General features: G+C 41.0%; 1 protein-coding gene across 1 annotated transcript in view; it reads left to right on the forward strand.

The window, feature by feature from the left end:
* Nucleotides 1–25,976, forward strand: part of AHRR (aryl-hydrocarbon receptor repressor) — a 68,511-nt gene that overhangs the window by 18,021 nt on the left and 24,514 nt on the right. Inside the window, exon 3 of the mRNA XM_009324928.1 lies at nucleotides 22,483–22,583. Within this exon, the coding sequence (XP_009323203.1) occupies nucleotides 22,483–22,583 (101 nt within the window). The remainder of the gene's footprint in view (nucleotides 1–22,482; nucleotides 22,584–25,976) is intronic.

The following is a 25,976-nucleotide window of genomic DNA, read 5'->3' on the forward strand; positions in this document are numbered from 1 at the left end:
AGCAAGAAGCAGAGTGCCTATGTCACTCTGGGGATAAGCCCACATGAATTAGTCCTTCTGAGAGGCAGAGCCTACTAGAGTATGTGCCTTGCCATCCCAATACAGCCACACTGTTTTTCAAGCTCCTGTTATCTCCATGTAGCAGCATAAGACACTGTGTGCCCATACTAATAGCCTTAGGGCTAGCTCAGAGATCTCTGTGCTACACTCCATCATGTCCAGTGCAGACATACCTCTCTGGTGCTTGCCATATCAGGTAGCTTCAGTCTTTTGAGTCTGTACAATTATATTGGCTATGCCAAGGCAGATCTCAAGATGACACCTGTGGTCCATGGAGATGGAAATCTGCAAATCCATTAATATCTTGAATTAAGAGCCTGTCATTCAGATGTAAATCTAAAACAATGCTTACTTTTTAAGACTTTTTAAAAATAATTTTAATTGCAAGACTACAATTTATCTTCTGGACTTTGTAGTACTTTCATAGAGTCAGTTCATGAAGTTCTGAAATGCTGCCTCATATGCCTCACTAGCAATGCATGGTGGTTCCTGGGACTCTGAGAAGTCCATGAGATGCAGTCTGAAGGCTAGGTATGGGGGCAAGGTAAATGTGGAGGTTGCAAAGGTGTGTCAAGACTAGACAAAATGATATTATTTTAGATTGTATTTAAAACCACTTTTCCCTATCATGATTTTCAACTGGACTTCATACCTAACATATGAAGCGGAGGGGAGAGGATAAAGATTAATAGCCAGATCCTTAACTGGCTTTCATCATATACTTACCAGATTTTCAAATAAATGCTGTGTTGCTTCTATCTATTAACCACTCACAGATGTGTTTTATTACCTACTTTCAGAAGTTTTATTTTAAAAAACTTCTTTCTTGGTCTGCTCCCCGAAGTCCTGCTAATTGTTAGGCCAGTGAAGCTCTGAGACCATTGCCTGTCATGTGCATCAGCATCAGTATTACCTCATTGTTGGTTTTTTTTTTATTGCTCCCTCTGCGTTGTCTGTTTGTGTCTGTTGTTTCCTGTCTTATACTAGATACGTGCATGCTTTGTCAGTGAGTGACCCATGTTTTATTCTGGGGGCCAAGTGTGTTTCCATCTCTAAGAGCCTTAAAGATCCACTAGAACGACTCAACCCAGAATACCAAGACAAGAAAGAGGGCAAGGCTAAGTGCTCTGAGGGTTTTCTATAATTCATTGTGTCTTTTCAAGATTTTATTTGGTCTCTGACAAATTCAATTTAAATTTTGTTTACTGATAGCATTTTATTGACTTTTTTGAATGTACTTGGGGTGCATGGTGGTTTTTTGCTTACTGTGCTTGGAGTTTTAAATTAGTTTAAAACAAGCAAATGAAATCTAAATTAAACGCTAGCAATAAACAAAACACCTCACTAGAATTCAGGTAGGCAGCCCTGGTTAACCTAGTTGCTGCTTCAGAAAATGTGTGCCAATATCTAGAAACTCTTATTTTATGTCATGCAACACTCAATGGTGACATCTTCTCTGAGTAGCAGCCTGAGGCATTTGCTCAGTTTTGACACGGGAGGAAGAACTTTATAGGTGACCTGCAGACACCATTTCTCAGGATTTCTTTAAAAATTGATTTTCCACATTCTGACCAGTCCTCACAGTCTTGGAGAAGACTGAATTCTCTTCAGTTCATGCCTTTTAGTCTTCCTTGCTGCTTAATTTCCAAAACAGTGTGGCATATCTTTTTCTGAATGTTGTCCATGGACAAGACTGGCGCTTTCTTCCTTTTCTCCTAAACCCCTGCCCATTTGGTTGCCAACATCACTGCTGCTCCAGTATCCACTGTCAGAAGCACCTGCCAGGGTGCCGTGAGGGCTGGCGGCTCCCCATGGTGTCCATCAGGGCCTCCCAACCAGGGCCTGTTCCACCGTTGCAGCCAGGAGCAGGGCAGCCAGGGGGCACCGGGGACAGCCCCATGCCCGGGCATCAGGCACCTCACTGGAGTCCAGCTGAGGCCACACTCTACCCTCTCTCTCTGTCTTGCCTCTATACCCTGGGGACATCTTGTCTCCCTCCACCATTTCTGGACCGTAACTTCCTTTCTGAACACGATGCAAAGGCTGTTGTCCAAATCTTGTATCTTCATTGTTTTGTAACCTCTGTATCGCAGGCCTTCCTGACATCACTGGCGTTTGTGCTCCACAGAAATCATAGCTACTAACTTCTCTTTCTTGCTCATTCCTCTGACTGAGCCACTTGCTCTGCCATCTCCAAAAGTTATGCCCGGCTTTTTCCCATTAAGGCCATGTAATTGTAATAATCTTTGCCTATCAAGTCTTTATTCTTACCAACCCTCACTCCTCTTTCCGTAGCTTTGCCTCTTTTTCCTTCAGCCATCGTTCATTTTCTTCACGTTGCCCTTTATGGATGAAATGCCCTTCCTGAATTCATGCCCGGGATACCCACCAATTCCTCCTGCACAAAAATCTTGTTAGTTATAAGCAGAGCTGCAGGTGGCTGGTAGGTTTATAGAAGTATGAAAGTAAATAAATGAATTGATGATTTAGTCAAATGCAAAAGTTTATGATTTATCCCATGATTTATATGGCTGAATCTGTGCAAGACACCTGTCTTTCTAGGCTGTGACTAGATCTTATTTAGGTGCTTGGAAATCGTAAAACATGAGATGGGAGCTGGTTTCTGCAAAGTTCACCTCATTTTTCTATATGATTAGTCCTACTGTTTGGCTCAATGGATTACCTAAAGGGCTTGTTTTCATTTAATTGTATTTGGTCTGCTGTCTTTTTTATGTTATTGGAAAGAAAATCCTAACTGACTAACACAGATGCTTTTCTTCTCTAATGTAGCAGTAACATATTCGTCAGTGCTCTGTACATTCACCACCATGAAATGAAATAATCTTTTTAGATGAGGCACAGCAGATTTCCCTTTATAAATCCAGTGTTAATTTGATTATAATTTTTGGTGCAATCATGTAGATAATGCAACTGATAAATTCTCTAAAATCTTGACATCTATATGAGTAGAAGTGGAAGCAGAATGCATATCAGTAAACTAAATTAAATGCTTACTAAGAGAAGTTACAAACAGACTTTAAAACTTCCTTCAAAGAAGCTCATAACTTCTTTTGTGAAAGTTCGATGCTATATAACAGTCTTGCCAAACATGTATCACATGGATTTACTGTGTCCCTAAAATCCATTGAAATCCCCTCAATGTATTCCCTTTTTATATCTGCGTGGAATATATCAAGTTGAAGGTATACATAGGAAGTAAATCTCTGCCTGTAGTTTTTTGTTATAATAAATAAAATGTCTGCTATTCCCATTTACCTCTGAACCTGCAACGTGAATTGGCTACTTACATATTGGAAACAGCTGAAAGAAGCTGAGAGAAGGGGATTGAAAACAAGCAAAGATCAGATCTAAATCAAAACCCAACATATTTTAAGTTTTCTTTTTCTAGTCCATTAACAATTTCATAATCACTTTACTAATTGTATAGTTGCAAAACATGTCACCTTATATTACTCTTTTATATTCCCCTGAGTGTTTCAACGTCTGTACAGAAAATGCTATCTTTGCTGTGTTAGTATTATGTTGTATAGCAGTGTCACTGAAAACTTGTCACAAAAACTGTATTTTGTTCAAAATAATTTATTAATATGATATTGTGCCATCAGATGACCCCTATAAACCTTGTACTGGAAAATGGCCCAATAAATAATACTTTATGAAAACATTTCTTGAGAGGAGAAATAATCTAACCTAGATAATACATCTTGAACTGATGAATGTAAGGATTTATGTGGAAAATATTCCAATACATTTTTATGAGGGCTAAGACACTAAGCAGAGAAAAATGGAATTGTATTTCTTCTTTCCATACTTTTTTGTCTTAATCTACATCACTGCATAAAAAAAAAGGCTGTACATCTCAAAACAAGTAATATTTGTGTGAGGAAATTAGAGATGTTTAAAATCACAGGAATTTCTTTAATAGTTATTAAAGGCTCAGTCATGCAAGGTGCAGAGTGCTCTCAAATTACTGTGTTCAACAGAAACTGGTTGTTTTCAACACTTCTTCAGAACCATCAGAACCGGATAATAGTTAAACCCTAGCAGTATAGCTCTATATACCTGTTTAAGAGAAGAGTTCTTTCTTGTGAGCCTAATATATACTTGGTGACATGGCAGAGAGTTTGAAGTGTATTATGCATTGCAATATTCAGTCTTCATTCTTATTGATGCTAGCAAGCACTTTAGAAATATTTAATAAATTTGGTGGTAAATGCCAAATTATTTGGGGACAGTGATCCACCCTACATCTGTTGCTGACGACTTATGGCTAGGAAAGCAGAGATAATGTCAGTTTGAAGGTTTGCTTCGTGATCACACCTTATAAGTATCATGGTGGTAACTGATAATGCCTTTAAAGCCAGTAGTGTGACTGAGATAGTCACCTCTGGCAGAATGAGGTGGGAGGAGAGGTCAGTTTCTGGACAGAAGCCGTGCCCCTTGCAGCAACACTACAGGGGCACCAAGTTCCAAGAGGCCATTTGGAAAAGAGAATTTCTTTATTGTTTCTTGTCTTTATCTACTCAAGTTAAGTCAAGTCACGATCTCCAGACAGGGATCAGCGTGCGTACTTTAGAAATTCTAGCTTCAGCAGATATTCATAGAATCATAGAATCATTAAGGTTGGAAGAGACCTCCAAGATCATCGAGTCCAACCGTCAACCCAACACCACCATGCCCACTAAACCGTGTCCCTAAGCGCCTCACCTACCCGTCTTTTAAATACTTCCAGGGATGGTGACTCAACCACTTCCCTGGGCAGCCTGTTCCAATGTTTAACCACTCTTTCAGTAAAGAAATTTTTCCTCACATTCAATCTAAACCTCCCCTGGCGCAACTTGAGGCCATTTCCTCTCGTCCTTTCGCGTTATTCCATCTTCCGAATCTCTGAAGATAATGTTCAACTAACTCAGTGTTAGTTCAGGAAATAAAGTGGAACGGTTTCTCCAGCTAGAGAAAAGCTGCAATGGCAAACTAGAATTTTGTGACTCTCCATGGCTCTCTTGCCAAATGATACATACAGTGGCATGTGAAAAACATGTTGGGGAAGACTTTTAAGCCCTGAAATGCCTCTAGTGGAGACTGGGAAACCTAACAGAAACTTTCCAAGGATGAAGAAGACAGTGGGAAACCTAATCTCCTTCCCACTGAGGCAATCTGCCAGGAAAGACCTACAGTAGGCAAAATTCAGGCAAAAAGCCTCTTCTCAGAAAACAACAGGTTTGGCTGGGGAGGAAACATAAAGACAACTGGTCAAGTCTTTAATTCCTTATTATGTTTTGCTTAACTTTGGCACTAGTGGAGTAATACAAGTCAGGCCTTCAAAATCTGGCCCAGTGTTTTGAAAACTGCATTGCCTGAAGTTAAATGTATTTTTAGGAATCAAAGCAAAAATGCCATTGAAAAGGTTGAAGCCTGGGAGGGGTGAGCTCACACCTTCACCACATCAGTAATTTGGCCGGAGAGTGTTTTGTGCTAGGTAAATTGGGGACCAGCTAGCCATATTGCAGCCAGATTCACAGTGGTAGCAGGCTGCTGGAGGGAAAGAACACTGGAAAGTGAACTCAGATTTACATGGAGATAATGGGATACATGTGAACAATTTGGGGGATTTTATCAGTGTACTTTCATGTCAGGCTTTTAATTAAGTCTGCCAATTTTATTTTTCCTGTATGCGCTTTTGCTGTTTACCTTGGTGACTTACCTTCCCTGTTTCAGTGTCTGTAGTTTGTTAATCTGTTTTCTTCCGAAATCTTTGAGAAATATTTTCACCTCTTTTTCTCTAGCGGCCTTTCTAGAGAGAACCCACCTCACCTCTTTTTAAATGCTTTTCTTTTTTGCATCTTCCTCATCTGTAGATTTTCTCGTTTTCTCCATATAGGTCTTTTTTCCCTCTTTTCCCATCTTTGCTACAACATTCTCCCTTTTCCCTATATTCCTTGCTTCGTCCCTAAGAACTCTTTCTTACATCTGCCCTCTGCCATTCCAGAACTGGATCTCCATTTCTTCTCTCTACTAACAGACTGACTTTGGTGGGAAAATGATGCTCTCTTTTTTTTTGCTTGTAAGACATTGTTCTCGTCTCCTGTTGGGTGAAAGAGGGACCAGGCAAACCTCTTTTCCATTCTCCTCCATGAGGGCCTTTTGCCCTATGTGGTCTGGGTGTGGTGAGCTCAGATAGCCTGCTGATGTTTTCATTGCATGGGCCACAGGGAGGGGATGTACCTTTCATTCCCTCCCCTACACAGAGCCCTACCACAGCGTCAAGATGATGAGAATCACTGCAGCAGAGAGATGGAGCCTTAGGGCGGGAGGGGGGAATAAATAATGAATTGTTGTCAACCCTCCCTACTGCATTAGGCTGCCAGATGATTGCTTATTCCTTGCTCCCACCCACACGCTTCATGCCACCACCAGCATTCTTGGTCCTTTGTGGCTGATGTTGTGGGCTAGTCAGCTGATGAGTCAGCTCTGCTAACCAGTGCTTTTCCAACTCCCCATGGCAGGGATAGCTTTGGCGTAAGAGTTTCATCCAGGATTATCTGCATGGAAGGGGGGGCCGCTTGGACACACTAATTGATTTATTTAGAAGTTTACCCTTCTGAATATAAAGAGCAGGTTTCCAGGGGTGTGCAATTCAGCTCGTCTTGTTCTCTTTGCATACGCTCCGATGCAGGGAGTTTTGAAACTACACCCTGTATACCATCTGTTAGTATGGGAGCATGGAGTTAATGGGAAATTCAAACTTTGAATAGGTCAGGAAATTCAAAGTTTTGTTCTCACAGCAATTGACTACATGTTGGTCTCAGATGGTATTTTAGCTCATCGGGTTAATGTACAAAACGAATCTTGCGCCACAGCTGAGTTCCCGCACCACAGCTGAACTTGGCACGGGGACCGAGTGGGAGAAGAGACAATCAGAGCTTCAAAATACCTTTGTGCCTCCTCGATGCCGAGCAGGCCTGGGCCTCTTTAGCGCTTCCCAGGGGTCAGAACACCCTCCGGGACTGGCGCATCCAGCGTCTCACAGCTCATGTCAACTGGGGAACATCTGGACAGTGGAAAATACATCAGGCATAAGAATGTTCCAGCTGCCCCGTTCCCAGCCTGCCCCGTCCTCCCTTGACTCCATCGACTCCCGGCTGCATTGCCTTGGCCGGGGCACTACGGTTAGGCACTCCAGCTCCTTTTCTCATCCTGCATGTCAGGCAAAGGCTATGCCGTGCTAGGACAGGTTGTATGGACCACCACGTGCGGAAGGCTCAGTCACAACAACTTGCTTTAAACTAATTTCTGCAGCAGCACTATTTGCTGTCCTCTTTAATCTGCCTTTTACTTGGATAGGGCCAGGTGTCCTTCAGCAGTCCTGGCCAAGCTAGAACTTCATTTACGTTGCAGTAACAGAACACTTTTTTCTTCCACTTCCCGACAAAAACTGGCCGGAAAGCACTGGACCATGGTAGAAAGGTAGCTGAGCATCAAATACGTACAGTATGTTGGGGCAGCAGGAAGAGGGTGCGAGTAGAAGCTTTTTTTTGAGCATGCTTGCTATAATTTTTGTAACTGAGTTACTCAGAAATCCTTAAAGCTTGATTGTAATTACTGTAATTTCTCACAGTACTTAAACTTATTTCTAATGAAAGAATACCTCTTAGTAGCTATGTAAAGTCAATTTATTTATTAAATAATGATTTATATTACACTAATCTGAAATCGTTTGATTTTGGATTATTAGTTGGAGTATAAGTGAGCTGGATTACATTTCTCTGGATAATTTTCAAATTAAATAAACTTCACAAAAGGACTAAAAAAATAATGTAAAGGAGATTTGCAGCTAATACAAATTACTGTCTGCATGTTCTCTTATATATATATAGGTGGTGTGCAGATCTTTGACTGTCAGGTGCAAGTTTTTAGAGCTGTGGAGGGAATGAAGAAAGCTTGCAGTAATTGTTTGGAGATTGGCATATCAGAGGTCATTGTTATCCTGATTTCACTATACTAAATTATTGGCCAATTCTTTCTCTAGAATTGCAGGTCCCATGGCAATTAGGCACATGTATTAGACACCTTCTTGCATCTCCTTAGAAAATGGAGCAATTGACCACACTGTCTTTGAGTAGAAGAGGTCATATTCTTGAAAAAAGATTGCAAATATTTTATTTTCATATAATAAGGAGTATAAAAAGGACTCTCAGTAAGGCAAGACTTTTTAGGTACCAGCTCTGTGGCCAGACTGCCATGCAGAACGGAGCTGAGCAGCAAGTATTCTAGCAGCTGTTTGCCCTGAAATACCTGCGTAACCTGCTTCCGTCGATTACCAATCATTTTTTCACCAACCAATTATACTGAAGAACAGTATAATTTGTAAAGGTAAAGTAGCACAACAGTATTCTCATGTATCTCTTTCAATAACTAGAAAGGAAAAATTGCCGTGTTAATTAAATACTTGCATTAGTATCCAACGCTCTTTCACTTTAGATTACCTTCTTGTGGTTTAGCCTAAGTTCATAAAGAGGGACAAAGTCACATCTCTTTGTTTAGGCAGGAGTTGACCTTGTGTATTTTTCATTTCCGTGGGAAGTTGTTGTAGTGGTAAGTGAATGGGCACAAATCAGTAACATAACACCCAGCGCAACATCTTCAGAAATTTCAGAAGTCTTTGAAACTATGCCCTATCTTCAAAAATGCCTGCAGCCTTGTCTGCACCGGTACTCTTACCCTCGAGGTCACTCTGCAGGCTGTCAACACCCTCCCTTTATAGATCGGCATCTCTGTCTCATCACCTCCACCAGCACTTTGTCCGAGCTGAGAAACTGTGGTAATGCTCAGTGTCTGAGGTTGAGCCTGCCTCGCTGCCCTGACTTCCCATCCACGATGTGAGCGCGCCAGGCTCTGACAGTGAGGTCCACCAGCAGTAACCTCACAATCCCCCATCCAGTTTCCAGCCTAATTCCCCTCCATAAATATAGGCAAGACCTGGAGCGGAGATGAGGCTGATTTTGGGGTGTCACTAGTTTCATATCAAAGCTAGACCGGGAGGTCATCTCTTGTGTAAACGGCAAACTGCAGTGCAGATGGGAGGGGACCTCTCCCACTGCTTGAGCTGGGTGAAGACACACATCAAGGTCAAGCCTGAATATCACTTTGGATGAAGGCAAGGGCACTTCACAACCTGTGGGTGCATCTCCAGAGTCCCTGAAGCTCTCTGTAGCATGTGTGGGCGCACCTGAACAAGCTTTCACCTGGCTAGCGTGGCTAATAATAGCAATGAACTTGCAAGACAGTGTGCAAACGAGTCATCAGCCCACACTATGAGTCCTCAACGGGTTTAACGCTGTGCCCTCATTGCTATTGTTACTTATTTAAGCTGGATTATAAAGCTGGTTTGGGCAAGCCTGTTTGTACTGCCTTTAAATGAAATGTGTCTGTATACTAATCCTCATAAAATGTCAATGAGCAATACATCCAACTTAATTTTTTAAATTGTAGGCTCCAAAGTAATTTAACAGTTTTTGAAAACTTTATTTCAGGTAATTAGTGCAGATAATTCATGACGGAACAACAACGGTTGCTTTCATGGCGCTAACTGCTTGTGAAAATAGGCCAACCCCCCCCTTCATTGGGTAGAGTTGACTTACCATAAGAGGAAAAATATTTTTAACTTTTTTCCTTAAATTCCTGCCTGCCCCCCATCACCCAAAGGTGATTCCAGCTACCACCTACAAGGCATGTCCATACAACAGATTAGTATGTTGGTCATTTGTGGGACACTGTCAGCTAAAATATAAAATAGGCTTTTCTGTCCTAGAAACAAGCTCTAATGAGTACTCATTCTATTTTCATAGTATTTCTTCAGAAAAAAATTTTGATAGTAAGCCTGTTTCCTGATCTACCATTTCTGTATTGTTGGTGTTTCTAACACTGCAGCAGGGCAGTGTTTAGTTCAGGGCAATCCTATCTGTTGTTTATTGAATCTAGTGTTTGTTTGACTGTTTACCATGGCTTTTAAATATCTTAATTAGCATAATTCACAGTAGCACATGGTTGGCAGACATGGACCTTTAAGATAATAAAAAGGAACAGGCTGAATAAATATTTGAAAAAGGTGCCAGTATAGTTTAAAAGAATTGTAGACCTATTTATCTTAACCTTTTATTTAATTCTACTCAGGCAACATGACTCCATCCAGATAAAACTCCAAGCTACACATTTCTTCCCTGCTCGAAGTGAAATAAAGTAGTCCTGTGACATATTTGGGGGAAGCCCGTACAATAATATGCATGTGCCTTATATCTGCGTGGGTCGAAAGGATGGGCTGCCTCTTTAAAAGGTTTCCGTGGACCTGTATTGTTATAGTAAGCTCTGGTAGGGGTTGCGTGACTGCAGCAGACTCATTTGTGACCTCAGAAAAGTGGTTATGAAAGTGATCTCTTGATCAGAGGAATAGAGCTCTGCTGCCTGCCAGACCAGCAAGGCAGAAATGAGCCTCCTCCCTGCAAATCTGCCCTGGCAGGAGAAAAAATGTTCCTCTTTTGGATGCAGCATAATGATTCCTCTGAAAAATACTCAGCTTAAAACAAACTAGGCTCTAGAGTATACGTTTTCTGCAGTTAACTTTCACATTTTTAAATAATATGTGCAAAACAGTCTTTGCTTTTGCTTTTTGCAATTTGCAATGTTCATTTGCTGCCTTAAACCTATTCATCTTTTCCTTAGCATAGCGCTAATAAGTTTTGTTTCAATGGTTATTGGGCTGACTCTGGCAGCAAGTCGCAGTGTATATGCAATGAAGATCATATTATAACTGATGAAAAACCAATATAAACTGATGTTTATGCCACATAATGACTGTAAAACAGATCTGATGAGTCAGTAGGTAAGAAATCACCAGTTTTCATCCAGAAGACCTTGACAGAATACGAAGCACTAGAAGTAATTTATGTATCATAATTCTCTTTACACATACTATTCACCTAGTATTGATCACTCAATGAAAGCTGTAGTTAAGTATAATTGCCTTGAAAATTGAGGCCACAATCCTATATGTTTCATGAGTGGGAGACAAGTTTCCTGTCCTTATCCTATAAGGAACACTCATTATTTCTTTGGTAGCTTGCTATGAGTCAAGGTAGCAGGCACCTTCACAGGAGTCAGACTTGCCTGTTCAAGTCAATGACACATATGCAGAAGAGTTGAAACTGGAGAAAACATTATATTTTATTAGCTAGAACTTTGTTTCTGAAATACAGAACATTGTTTGGTTGTTCCTTGTCTTCACATGGGACGAGTCTGATAAGAACTCTGTGGCTGCCTTTTAATTTTGTCACTATATCTAAGTAGTCTCTGTTTTTAAAAATTGAAACGCAAATCAAAGCAGGGCCACAATATACATTTTTAGAGCATTCAAATATTGTCTTTCCTGCCTTTTTTATTATGCTTAGAAAATTTGAAGGTCCTAATTCTGGTCATTGACCTAGGGACTGTGGCATTTTTTAAAAACTTAATTTCTCTAGCACTGAGGAGGAGAGAACATGTAAGCCCACTACTTAAGCTTAGGGTCTTTAGGATCTGCTTGGGATCTTTTTCTGAGCTTGGAACCTGGCTGTGAAAAACAGGCAAAGCAAAACGCTTGTGAGGAAGTGAAAAATGAAGGTTCTTGTAGTAATTGAACACATCAAGTGCATGCATTTTCTACTTCTGCAGAAGGTTCCTGTTCTGCAAAGCAATTTATTTTTGGACAAACCATAATGTCTTCTCTGCAGGCCCTCTGACTTACAAGGGATTCCAGTTGGGAGCAAGGTCCATCTGTTTGGATAGCTTTTCAGGACGAGTCTTTAAATGCATACATTAAAATAGTAATGTGTATAAAAACACATTAAGCATACCTGTAACATTATCAATTTAGGGTTCCGGTAGTTCAATTTTTGACTTCTGTTTTTTGGATTGTTCTTCATTCTGAGCTTTTAGGTAAGATTTTCATGTTACCAGCTTTCTTCAGCATTCTAAAAAGTTCTGGAATATAGTTCAGTGTTTTAAAATTATCCTGAAAATTGATTCTGAAAGAATTTTTTAAACTTTTAGATATTCCATGATATTAGATATTAGATGTTCCTAATGTTTCATTTGCCTGCATCTTGTCTCGGCATGTTCTTTTACTTCCTGAAGTAGAAAAGCCAAAGCTCAAGGACCTCCTCTCGGGCATATTTTTCCCACAGCTCATTAAGTTCATTTAACCTCTCAAGGCTTCATGCAGTCAATCTCATCATGGCAGTCTTCACAGAGCAGAAAAGACCAAAGCAAAGCAGCTCTGCCTTAGAAAGGGAGTGCTGTGTTCTGTGGGGTGTGTGTGTTTATTGGTGATTGTGCAGCAGTGTGCTGTGGTATCCAGCTGACTTAAAGGTGGAGATTCTCACATTTCTTCTGTCAAGTGTGTTTGCTTATTTAAAGTACACTGGAAAGCAAATGTGGCTGTGTCATTGCCTTTAATATCTGATACAGTATGGCTGCATATATAAAGCAGATATTAAGGAATTGCTCTTATGATATTTCTGACTCTGCAACTGATGAAGCCAGATTTGGTTTTCTGTGTAACATATGCACATCCTGTGCACTAAGGTCTCAGCGTGAATATTTTAGATGCAATGTTTATTTCATCTTAAAGGTTTCCTTTATCCTCTCCAGATCGTGTGCTTTGGCTATTTTTAAACAGTCTCTTGGGTGATATACTGGCCTACTGACACATGCTCTTTCAACGCTCTTCTGAAAGATACTGACTTAAATTCCCTCTTGGAGCTAGCAGGTATGAATTTAGCCCATGCCTTTCCATGCAGAGTGGTGCAAATGAAATTATAAAGGGACAAGAATGTTATAAATGTAGTAGAAATTGAGGAGTGGAAGCTCAGGAGATAGTCTGTTTGAAACATAGGCCTGAAAAAAAGGTTATCAAATCCAAACAGGCTAGCAAATATCATGTAAATCTCACATAAGTCAGTCATCGTCAGGTTGATTTAATCAGGAAGGGGGAGAGATGCTTTCTCATACACTTTCCTAGTTGCATTTATTTTCACGCTTGGTCTTTGATTTGATTTCATTCTTCAGGGACTGATTTACTAAACGTTCTAAACTGTAGATCTAAATTGAAGAGGGTAAAATGGTGCACATCTTCTGCAGCCAATAAAGACTAAAAATGTTCTGATATTCTCAAGATAAATCTGTTATGAGGACTTCATTGCATTTCTTCTGTGAGATGCAATTCTTACAGCCTCCTTTTTTAAAGTGGGGAAAATTCCAGTAGACTGTAGTTGCTTACTTATGAACACTCATAGCTTTTCTCTTAGCTGCCTTTTCAGTAAAAATGGATTTTTGTCTCATTCCTTATGTTTCTGAAAAATATTTCAAACTTGAACTTATTTCAATAGGCTGTTTATCATAAAAGATTTTTTTGTTTGTTTGGATGCAATGATTAGTCACAAGCTGGTCTTTCATCATATGCTTAAATTTAGTCACATACACGCTTTCTCATAAGGTTCTGATTTTTCTTATTGTCACTTCTGTGATATACTTTGTTTCGCGTCACAGATGCTGCTCTTGCTCATCTGTTGTTTATTTTCTGTCTGCAACAAATTTCGTGGACAAGGTCGTGGCATTGCAGTGAGAATATAACAACATAAGAAATGCACTACTGTGTCACAGCAGTGGTCTATCTAGTCTGGTATTCTTATCTCCAAAACTGCTATCTTTTATCTGCTTTAAACCATTCTTGTACTGGTGCACCAAGGACTTCACAGTCCTCATCTTGTGGAGTTGGGTGAACAGCAGTTCTGCATTCAGTTTATCCATTGCCTTTACAATTTTGTAAACCTCTGTTGCATCTCTCCTCATCCTTCTCTCCTCAGTAAACAGTCACGGCCGTTTTAGCCTCTCCTCAAAGGGTAGCTGCATCTGCTGTGGACCTCAATGTCCATCGTTGTATTATTTTCACTGGGAATCGAAACAGAGAAAAAATGGCCTCAGGACAATGAAATAATATGACCCATATCAAAAGAGGACTACATTCTTGGACCAGAGAGAGGGAAAGTACTGGAAATTCAGAGGATATAGAGAACCTAAATTTTATTTTTCCCTGTACAGATTTTTTAAAATATCTGGACAAGGGAAAAGATGAATGGCTATTCAGCCAACAAGCCATCATGAAGGACACTTAGAACTGGGAAACTCTGCAAGTTGTTTTGATAGGCCATCTGCTCCATAGGTCCTAGAATCAATGTGTCCTGACATGCTATTCCTGTGAATATGCATGTAGATCATGATCGGTGGGATTTGCTGAGATCCCACTCAAGCAATCAGGATGTGGCAGGTCAGAACACACTGCAGTACACTTAAGGCTAATGTGGATTAGTTCGGTAAAGTCTGAATCCCTCTACATAGACTTAACATGCAGTGTTTCAGTGTAGTACAGAGGAAAATGGAAACCAGAGTAAAACAAACATAAAACTACATTGATTGTACATTCTGAGGTCCTTAACTCTGGAACTGACCAATGTTAAGCAAGTTTTCTAAATACAGTATAGTTCTCAAATTTATTTTTTTCTACACTAAACTTATGCTGTAATCTCAGTTCTGATTAATAGACATGTAATTTACAAACTCACGACTTAAGGGGCAAAGAATTTGTTGGAATCATCTTAATTTTTATGAGGGATGTGGGTATTGATTTGAAAGTGGACTAAGTGGTTTGCAGATTTCTTACTCGAGGTTGCTGATAACTCAGGCTTGCGATCCATTTTGTAGTTTGACAGAATAACCCATTTGTATTTACCTTTTATGGATTTATTCAAAAGGGTGTGCAAGCAAATACACACCCGGACAAGCTAATGTATTACAGCTTAATTAAACTAAGAATGGAATAATACAGGGATAAAATTAAGGCCCCAGGACTGAACCTATAAATCAATAAGTTCCCATCATCAAATCATCATATTTAAAGTAGTAGGTAATCAAATGGAATTATGAAGTTGAAATGGAAGACAAGTACTTGGAATAAGTCTTATATTTTGGGTAATTTAGGAAGACTGCATGTCTTTGGCAGTCTTATAACCAGTATAGTCTACCAGACCAACTGATAACTCAAATATTTACTCACAGTGATGAAAACAGATCTCTAAAATATCTTCTTTGCCAACGTGCAACGTGGGGTTGTCTGTTGGGGAGATCATCTGTTGAGTCATATGAAGAGAGACAAAGGTTGCAACAGTAAGCTGCAGAGAGGAAATGTGCTTTCTAGACAAGTTCTTTTGAGACTGTTGCTTGTATAGTTAGCACAAAACTCGGTTTCACATGGAGGCACAGCTTTTCTTTGGATCTGTGATCCCTCAGAAGTTACGGGATAAGGGAGATGTTACAGTCCCAGACTACATAAAAATGTGACATACAAGTGTTGTTTCTTGTGAGCCGGTTGTGTGAGATACAGACAGATTGAACCATCAAAAAACGTTATAAGAATAGCTAGTAATTTAATTCACATATTCTCCACATACACACACTTTTCATGACAGCCACTTAACCATTCTCAGCATTTCTTAAATTATTCTACACATTTTACAGACCAAAAATTGTGGAAACAGGAAGTGTCCATCCAGAACTTACCCTAATGCTCATTCGCCTAAAGCCATAAGCAACTCTTACCTTACAAAATTAACCCTGTTTGTAATTAAACAATGAAAGTTTTCCTGGAGGGAATGTGAAATGTCCATTACTGGGGATACTCAGCAAAAACCCTGAGCAACCTGCCTAACTGAAGTTAGTTCTATTTTGATCAGGGTGGGGTAGACCAGATGACCTTCAAAGGTCCCCTCCAACCTACAACTTCCTGAGTTTCTGTGATTCCCTATCCTGATTCAACAAATAGGCTTGGGTTCCCCACAGGTAAAATACTTCCCAGAAGTATTGGGAAGGACTTCTGCTTCGCAGAACTCCTTGCACCACAGCACAACTGAACATAAGCAGGTAATTGTTTTCAGCTTCTCAGCTTGCCTCATCTAAATTGTATTCCCCAAAGGCACACAGACCTCTTTTTCACATGCAAGAAAAAAATACCCTGACTTGGTCGCCTCCCCAAGAAGTCCTCAGTTTGTGTTTCTTCTCTTTCACCCGCACCCTGACTCTGATGCTGCCGTTTCGCTGGACTCCCCGGCACTGCCTGCCCTGGTGTCACGCCAGCTCCATTCCAAAGACTCAGTCTGTCGATCATGAATTCCTACCTCAAGCTGATTCCCCTCCTGACACAACCTTGCTCAACAGCTAGGTCAAGAGGGAAAAGATAGGACTGACGGGTTTTAGAAGGCAGCGTGAAGAAGAGGGGGGATTTCTTCTGGGAACTGGAGGAGAGCACATCAGGACTTGCCCAAGGCAAGAGGCTCGCCCTTCTCCCCTTCTCGCCTGCTGGAAACCCTCTCTGAGATCTCATCCTTAATATCTTGTCTGATCACCACTACACCCTCTAACAAGCCAGATCTCTCAGGGCTGACGTTCGTAGAAAAACTATAGGAATGCGAGCTTTCTCCTTTTTCTATGTTTTTCTGTAGAAATAATTTCCATGTGTACTCTTACATACACAGACAGCAGTGGCAGCTGGATTGCCATTTTAGAAAGTTTATCTCATCTGCAATAATTTCTAAAAACACAAAACTGTCCAGTGGAATATAGTGAAACCAACCATTTTGATGATAGCTCCGGCAGCATTTTTTTACTGTTCGCAAAAGGATTTGACCTCAGGGAAACGCTCCTCACCTCGCACTCCGGGTTTTCTACCCTCTCCCTGCTGCACGAGAGTTATTTTCTGATACTTTACTTTAAGCCCCTTTGCTTTTTTTAGGCAACTTCCAGATATCTGATACAGTATATAATGAGGAATTAGGCTCCATTACACGAAGGCTTAACCTTCTCAAAAAGCATTCAGCGCTTGCCAGGAGTCATCAATATTTAACAGCTGTTGTTATTATGAAATACTTCATAGGGTAATGCGGCTTGTCTGCTCGCACGCAAGGGTTTGAATGGGCGCCAGGCCCCTGTCAGAGCCGCCGGAAGATTGACAGGCGGCGAGGCTTGCGTGACAGCGGGGCTGGGGTTAGTCAGCAGTCTGCCTCCTCCGCAGCAGGGACTTCTCCTCCCCCTCGCCTCCTTTTTGCCGGGGGTGGGACACAGGCTGGGGTCTCAGGGGGGCGAGGTGGCCCCGCCAGCTCCGCGCAAGGGCCGCAGGGAGAGGAGGGCTGCCGGGCAGTGGCATCTCTTTGATGCCCCTCTCATGCGTGGGGAAAAATGGATGAGGCTTGCTGGGAAAGGGGAAAAGTGGTTCTGAAAGAAAGAGGGGACGGGATCTGGAAAGCAAACAGTTCGGTTTGTACCTTAAATAAATGTCATGCTGTACTCGAGAAACTTCAAAGGGCAGTCAGATTTCAAAGCATCTCTTAAGAAGAAGCAGACTGAGAAAACCGCTAAGTTAGGAAGAAAAACTTTGCATTATTGCTAGCATAATTTCATCTGGCATTCTGGTAGCCTCTGCAACAGGACTGAACACCATACATCTTGTATTCAGAGGGTGCATTTTGGTGCTGATTTCTTTCCCGAAGCATTTGTGCAACCTGTATGTTGTGGCATTTCAGAGTGCAAACATCCCTTTCATATAATTTGGCAGTGTATAATAACTGTTCTTTACGTTGTGTATTGTTTAATTTCAGCCTGCATCTAATGAGCGCTGTCCTTATTGTCACTTGGTGTTCTCTGTAATGCAGCAAGAGGAAACAGACCATTTCAGTCCATAGCTGTATTTTTGTTAAGCAGAATTGCTCACACCGAGTGTTTCCTAGCTGTTTTGTTTTGTTTTCTTAGCATTCAGGGTAACACGCATAGCCGATTCTTCCTGCAGCTAGAAGATCCAGGAAGAAAGACCCTGTTTTCACTTCCTTTCAAGTAACAGTTACCAAAAGTAAGACTTGTATGCATAAAGCAGTGTCTCTGAACCTGCAAGCTAGATTCAGGTATTTTCATCTGCCCATTTTAAGAAACAATTTATCCCCTGGGCATCACTGGAGAGAAATGGTCTCACAGGCACTCCTCGTAGAAAGGCTTGAAACTGATATGCCTGTGTCATACCGAGCCTGAAGAAAACAGAACTGTCCCCTTCTTACACCTCAAATGAACCCAGACAAGGTGTTCAGGTAAGAAACAGCATCCCTTCACTGCTGATTTCTCGCCTGTGCTGTTGCTTGATGCAGGTAGCCTGAGCAGCGCAAGGCCCCTGTGATGGCTGGAGTGCAGTTTGACCACGCATTAGTTTGTTACAGAGTTTAGCTTGGCAGATATTTTTCTAATTATTTTCTGAAGAAAGAAGTTGTGCTTGTGCAGGAAGGGGTACAGAAACACTTGGACAATGTAATCCTATGGGTTTAAAAAGTACAGTTTTATGAGAGTCCTGAAATTTCCATCCCTCTGAACTAAAGAGTATTCTGCAACGAATAAATGTTCTGTTATTTCTGAGGGAAAGGGAACGGCTGGTTCCATGATGCTTCTACAGACTTTAAAGTGTCAGGCAGCTTTTCTCTTCTTTACAATATTCCAGATTTGGTTTTCAAGCCAGGGGGTTTGCAAATGCAGATAGTGATGCTCGTATCAGAACTGGAGGCTCAAAAGAGATCTCAGCTTTTTACAGTGTTCTGGGGAGAGACAGTGCAGCTGTGAAAGGCTCAGCAGCACTGTCTGAGTCAGTCCCATACTCCTTCAGCCAAACTTATCATCCCTTTTGTGGACTTTTTTTCTCCATTAATTAATTGTCAATTCTAACTCTACATTGTTTTTTGGTTTCTACTCCTTTCACCGCTTTCAGATCAGAAATTGGAACAATGTCCTCCGATCTTTGACCTTTCCTTCAGGAAATTGCATTGGCCATTTTTCTTCATTTTTTCTCGCCTTTCTTCCTCCTCCTAGCCCCCTTTCTCCCTGCCCTGTGTATTTCCACAGTGTTGTCCTTCTGTAGGACCCAGTGATTCCAAACTTGTGGGTTTTTAATGTTGCCTGGGATTGCACCATGCTCACTAGATCGCATGACCTTGCAAAACTGTCAGCCCTCGTACATGTATATCTTGTATTTATCACCCTATGGTATCAATACGCTCATTCATCTTCTTTGGCAGAACAGCTCCATCTTCTGTTTTATTTCGTGTTCTGGAAGTGCAGGCTAGATAAGCTGTGCTCAGGAAAAGGTCTCTGCTGTTCCTGCTTCCCATCCCTTCAGTTTGCCAGTTTTGAACCTAGTAGGTGAGCGCTCTACGCTGAATTGCTGACAATCTAATCCAAAGAGCTGCCTCTCCCATAGAAAGCGGTCCAAGGCTCCATAAAGCTGACCAGCAGCATTCACCAGGCTGCCTGCAATATCATTTTTTTTTTTCCGCCCCATTCTTGATGTATGGGAACTCCAGCAGCCAGCATTTTTCCCCTCAGGTCACTGAGTCATCCTTCGCTGTTTGTTATTTTTTATCTTTCCACAGTTTGCTCCTCCCTGCCTACTAGAGACAGTACTCCTGCATTCTCCAGCCTTCCGTTTGTTTTCATCATCGTAGGCTTCACCTTTGCTCCAGAGGGCCACCATTTTATGGAACGGCTAAGTCTGATCACAGCTGTCTTGGCATCAGGGCCCTTGCTATCAAGCCACCCGTCCTAACCAATACCTACTTTCCTTCAGTTCTCCCACTTGATTCTTGGTGGTGACAGGGGTATCGTTAGGCTGCTCTCTTTTCTTTTCCCTATTTTTCTGTCTAGTCAGAGAACATGTTGCAATTTTCCCTCCTCACCCTGTCATGACTTGCTTTTCCTCCTCCTCATTCATTTTGGAGATCTGCATGGTTTTCTGCCTTTCTTGCTGTGCTTTCTCTGAGTGACAGGCTATCACCAGCAGTAGGATCTCTTCCGAGCTGTCGCTGCAGTATCAGCCAAGCCCTGGGTGGATTAGTAAAGTATTTCCAGCGCAGGGAGGCAGAACAAGCGTGAACAGTGGGCAGCGGCTCTGCTGCCTCAGGTGCGAGGAACAAACGTCCCTGTCTCTGAGGAGCTCTTGCTTCTTGGCGCGAAGGGTGTCATTCTTCTTCGGTGGTGCAATGGGTCTCCTCGCAGTCCAAGCCAGTGAGTAGGGTATGTTATGAAACGGATGTGTGTGGCCTAACATACGGGTAACTCTAGCCGGCAAAATAACATTAAAATACTTTCCATTTGGAGATGGAATTTATAGTAGCCAGACGAGCTGCGGAACAAACATCTCTTGTGCTTCTGCTGCTGTGTTTGTGTGAGCCTGAAGGCTAACAAACAGGCAGGGAGCTCTGGCCCGCTCAGTCGGGTAAAATAATAGTTTCCACTAACGATGAAGTTCGAACTGGTGGAATTTTCACAACGCCAAAAGAACGCATCAAAAAAATAAACCTTCATTTCCTCTAACCCCTCCCTGTCTGTCTTTTAACCTGCACAAAGACTGCAAACCACCATGTCAGTAATTACAAAAACATCTTTTCTGAGGGGGGAAACTCTGGAAGAGGCCATTGGAATAGGGGCTGGGCTTTTAAAAATTATTGTCAGGAGTGTCCGTATGTCTGTTCTTACGGACAGGCATAGCAGAAGGCTTGGCTGACCAAGGGGGAAAAAAAGCAACCTTTTCCAATTAGTTCAAAAGGTATACCAAAATGAAAATGCAGATTGAAGAATCTGTATATCCCGTTCATAGCAGCCTAGCTTACAAATCTGAAATCACAAAATTGTTTTGGCTGGAAGACATGGGTAGGGATCTGTTTTAGGCAGCTTGGCATTTTCCTGATGTGTTTTCCCATGCCCAGGGGAGGGATTTATTACATCTAATTACACCTTTGAGATGATTGCTTTGGGGTAATGACTGACATTATCACTGGCGGCAAATATTTACAATTTAACCTAAAAAACATCACGAATATTCAGTCAGTGTGGTTCTGTGTTGCCATCATCTATTGTAAAATGCTGATGTATCTTGCAACAGTCCCTCACTAGGCTGTTATGTTGATAAAGGGCTCTTGCACAGCCCTTTGGAAAGGAAGTGACTCCATTTAGATCATATCCTCGGTCATTTGCAACAAATACTAATCAAACCATTTAAAAATGTAGACCTTTTTCTTAATTCGGTATCTTAGTAAAAATTTAAATCCCGTTGTCGTGACTTTTAGCAACAAGCTCAGGAGCATTAGAGGCTTGCTGGCTGTCTCCTCTTCGTATTCTGATTTGGTATAAACTATTCCTGTCTGTCTCAACCCTTCTTTTTTTGGATTATTAACCATCTCTGGTTGCGGCTGCTCCAGCTCTCCTTTAGCTGGCAGGGACAATGTGTACCAAATGTCCCAGCTAATCTCACTGGTATGCTCTCCTCTCTCATTCTCTCCGTGGAAAGGAGAACAAACAGAAAACTGAACCTCTGTTTGCTACCGGGATATTTGTATGACCCATCTCTGGGATGGGGCAGTAAGAGTGAAGCTGACTCCTTAATTTTTACTGACCAAATGATAAAGCCAGGTTCCTGTCATACTCTCTAGATGACGCAGAAGCCCAGTGTATCAAGTGATGTCAGCCTTCTCGGAAATTCTTTCATTATCCCCACAAATGGGATTGTATTTCAGGGATTTTTCTGTGGGATGTATCGATATGAAGACTTTAATCTGAGTATTCAAAGATATTTCAGATCAAGCAATGATAACCCATGCGTGGCAAGAGCACTCACCAGTTTTGACTCCCATGAAGGTTTTCATTATTATTAGGAAAAATATATGCAATTTTGATCTCTAGTGAGAGATTTTAATGAATTTCATGTAGTAAATAACCTGCTAAAAAAAATGAAACGGTTTAGGAACATTCCCTTGAATCTTACAGTCAGGCTCAGACTTGTAGAAGTGAATAGGGTAAAGTGAGACTGAAAATAATCTGATGCCAAGAAGGTCAGCACTGAAAGTAAGAAACTGATTTCAGTCCCTTGTCTTTCTGAGCTATATAGGCATTTCTTTATATTGTCATAATGCATATTTTTATATACAAAACAACTTGCTAACTTTCTTTTGTTTCTTTCCTGTGGGTTCTGGTTGTTGCTTTATGTAGAGTACACTAATGGAAAAAATATGTTCAATAAAAAATGTGATAGATATTTCATATAAAAAACATCTGGACTGCCAAATATGTATCTATCTCCCTCACAGCAAAAGAAAGTTGTCAGTAACTGAGATCCAGACCACAAAGACAGTAACTCCCAATTAAATCAATGCATGTTAAGTGCCTAAATAAGAATTTTAGTCTAGTGGCCCTAATCGTTATGATTTCTAAATTGACAATAACTCTTTCCAACAGCCATTCAAGAAAAGCACTTTAAGAAGCAAGTTGGCCAAACAATAAAAGAAGACAATGTATCTAACAAGACTGCTGTACAAGAGGGTGGACTTCTACTAGAGGTGAGTGAAAAAATGCTGTCTTTTCTGGCTCTAATTTCTTCGGTTTGATCACATATTCAGGTTAATGCTTTGTGGCAACTTTGAACAAATGGTCGGTCTTGGTGTGAGTCATTCAAGATTCACACTTGTGAGCACTTCTTGCAAGAGTAAAACTGGCAGTCATGATAGTCCCGGTCAGTCTCTGTTTGGGCAATTGTACCTCACACCCCCACATCCTTGAAATTACCAGTGAACTCCAGTGGGCCGCTTCACAGTTCTTTTTCACTTGGAGTGATAGCAGAGGATTATTTTACTTGGCCCGTATTTTGAGGGTGCCAACAGGAGCTTGCCTGGTTTCTGTCTGAGTTAAGATTATTCTGGGATATTTTAATTTGTCCTACTTCCTCAGCTCTGTGCTCTGAGGGAAGACGTGTGTGCAGAAGCTATTCCTTCTGTGTATTTCTATCCCCTTTAGGATGACTATATTGGCAGAGCAGCATAAAGGGGCCATACTGTTACTGAGAATTGGATCCATTAATCTGGATGAAGAATTAATACTGCTGTGAACTACTGAACCAGCTAGAGCACAGCAGTCCATCCCAGATACATCTGCATTTCAAACACATGATGTAATAATGCCTTTTATACACTGAGGTCCTTGGAAATTCCTGTGTGATTCCTACATATGTATAGTTGTTTTGGATAGGATAATATTCATGGTATAAAAATTGTGTTTTAATCACAGCTCTGAGATACAAGTAAATGGAAATTAAATAGTAGCCTCCAGCAAATAAATGCCGTATACTATTAAAGAAAAAAGACATTTTATCATGGGATCCAATATCATATGTCATTCAAGTCTGTGGAATGGAAACTGGCACCCTGCTTTCCTTCCTCTTAATACTTTAGAAGATTTAAATTTTGTATTTCAAAGCAAGTAACACAGAGGCATCTGATTAGTTGGTGCTAGTGCCAAAATGAGATGTTTGGCTGTCAGGTATTATTTGCAATCATTTCCATTCTCAATGAATAGGGAGTACAGGGCGTACAGTAAATGATAAATATGGTGAGTGTCTAATTTTTAATAAGGCTCTCCTATCTTTAGTCTATGTTTTGTTGGGTGTATATTACATGCCCACAAGTTATAATCATTAAGGCTCTTCAAACAGTAGCCCTACTGCTACGACCACATGGAGAAAACACTGAGTAGGTTACAAGAGACTAATACTACTGAATATGCTAATGGTCTGCTTACTACAGGGTATACAAGAGTCACATTCCTTTTGAATATATGGGAGATATTTTATCCTGGATCATACTTAATGTGGATCATTAACTAGATGATTAAGTGCATGTTAATATGAATGTATTCACCAGGCTTCATTTATGGGCATGTCTGACCTAGAATAAGAGGATGAATTTTCCTTAGGCCTTGCTGGGAATGCTCCCCGGGGACTGAGTTTGGCTCGGATGCTCATTCGGTGGCCATGGCATGTGAAGAAAAGTGGTTTTTTTTTGTTGTTCAACCAAATTCACCATGTTGGTTATTAGGGACTGTGGGGTTTTAGCTAAATAGTTGCATTTGTGATTCCTTCCAAGGAGAAGCAAACAATCCTGCCGGTAGTTGCTGTGCTTTGTATATTGACTTGTGAATCTGGCCACTTTATCGGCTCTCAAAAGATATTTTTCAGCTGTCAGAAGCTGCTTTCCTTCTTATGACACCACCTTGCACTGTGCAACCTCTCCTAGATGCTTTATATAATACAAACCAGAATAATCACCAAAATATGTGTGAATAGTACTGTCCCTGACTGTAATGTTAACAGAAAACCAGTGATAACTGCCTTTTTTTTTCCTAGTGGGTATGATCACTGTGCTCTATGTATAGATAGAAATATGGAATAACAAGAACCCTAATTATTAGTAAATAATGTATCTGTGACTCTTGAGTCTTGGAACAATGCAGTACTTCCCCTTTCAGCTTGAAAGAAATGAATGGAATTAGGCTGTCTTCAAAGTATGTTTAAAATATTTTTTATTTCTAAAGGCCTCTGCCACAACATGTGTTTTTTATTTAGGCTTTTATAGAGATTTTTTACAGCTATAATCAAATAGCTTTCATCAGCAATCATAGAATAAACAATGATAGCAGTTTATCAAAGACTTTTTAGTGGAGCACAGCAGGTATCTAAATAAATAATTTCTTCCAGTGTTTTAAGATCACTTCTTCTGGATAAGAGAGTCTTTTCTTGCCATCTTTGTTTCCCTTTGGAGGGAAGACATACAAAGTTCTAAGAACCAAAGTCCAATTTTACTAATGGTCTTTTTGAGTATACCCCATTCTTGCAATCTTTGCTCTCCTTGGAGACTTCAGACTCCAACTGTTTGACTGCAGTGATAATTTTTAACTTTGCACTTTCAAAATATTTTCCAAGACAGGTGGTATTGGAACCCTTGTGCCACATGCCTTCTGGCAGAAAAGGGCCACATTCAGTTTCTGAAGCCTGTTACTGAATACTTAAAGAACACTGGGCCAAACCCATAACCAGAAAAGTGGGAAAATAGCTTGTATTGGCAGTCAATAAATCCAGATAGAATTTATGGGGTGATGGGGTGGAGAAACACAATGAAATGGTGACTTGGAAAAATAAGAATGAATCACTGGTGGGTATCTAGGCAATAGCCTTGATTGCAATAATCATCTCATGGCTGTTAGCCACCTCCTACTCTTCCCCCCAGCTATGCTGCACTCACAGTCTCAAATCCAGACTCAGAGTCTACACTGTCGTGCAGGTAATTCCTCATCCCAAATGCACGTGTAATTTTCACATGTTACGCTATCCTATCGGGAGAATTAAATGTCTGTTGTCGAGAGGGAGGCCCTCTCTGGACCTGTTTTCTCAATGACACGCAGTCAGGCAGTGGCCCTATCATCACCACTGACGCTGCTTCTTGTGTAATTGTCACCCATATACTAAGCAGCACCCTGTTAAAATTGTCACTTGGACTTTATCGATCACCTCACAGTTGCTCCTGCAGTTTTTCTGCTCCTTATGGAAGAATCACTGATGTTCAAATTTCTGTCTCAACACTTGCTGCTGAAGGAGATGTCTTGATGGCCTTTCCTTCCTTCTTTGTTATGTCTGTTGGTCTTCTATTCTGCTGTTGTAGTCTGCAGCATAGGATTTATGGTATCTCTGTCTCCAGATGTACTGGACGTAATTCTTTTCAGGTGTGAAAATAGTGTTTTATATCCAAATGTCACAAAAAATAAAAAGAAACCTGGATATTCCAGGCAGCTCCCAAACAGATGCTAATAGAGTAAGACTGCCTGGTTCTGTCATGCCCCATCTCGCTGATGAATACTGATAAAGGCCAGACCTGGCCTGTTGTGTCATTTCCGTGCTCACCGGC

The sequence above is a fragment of the Pygoscelis adeliae genome, unplaced genomic scaffold (genome assembly GCF_000699105.1).
Source record: "Pygoscelis adeliae isolate BGI_AS28 unplaced genomic scaffold, ASM69910v1 Scaffold135, whole genome shotgun sequence".
Classification (NCBI taxonomy): Eukaryota; Metazoa; Chordata; class Aves; order Sphenisciformes; family Spheniscidae; genus Pygoscelis; species Pygoscelis adeliae.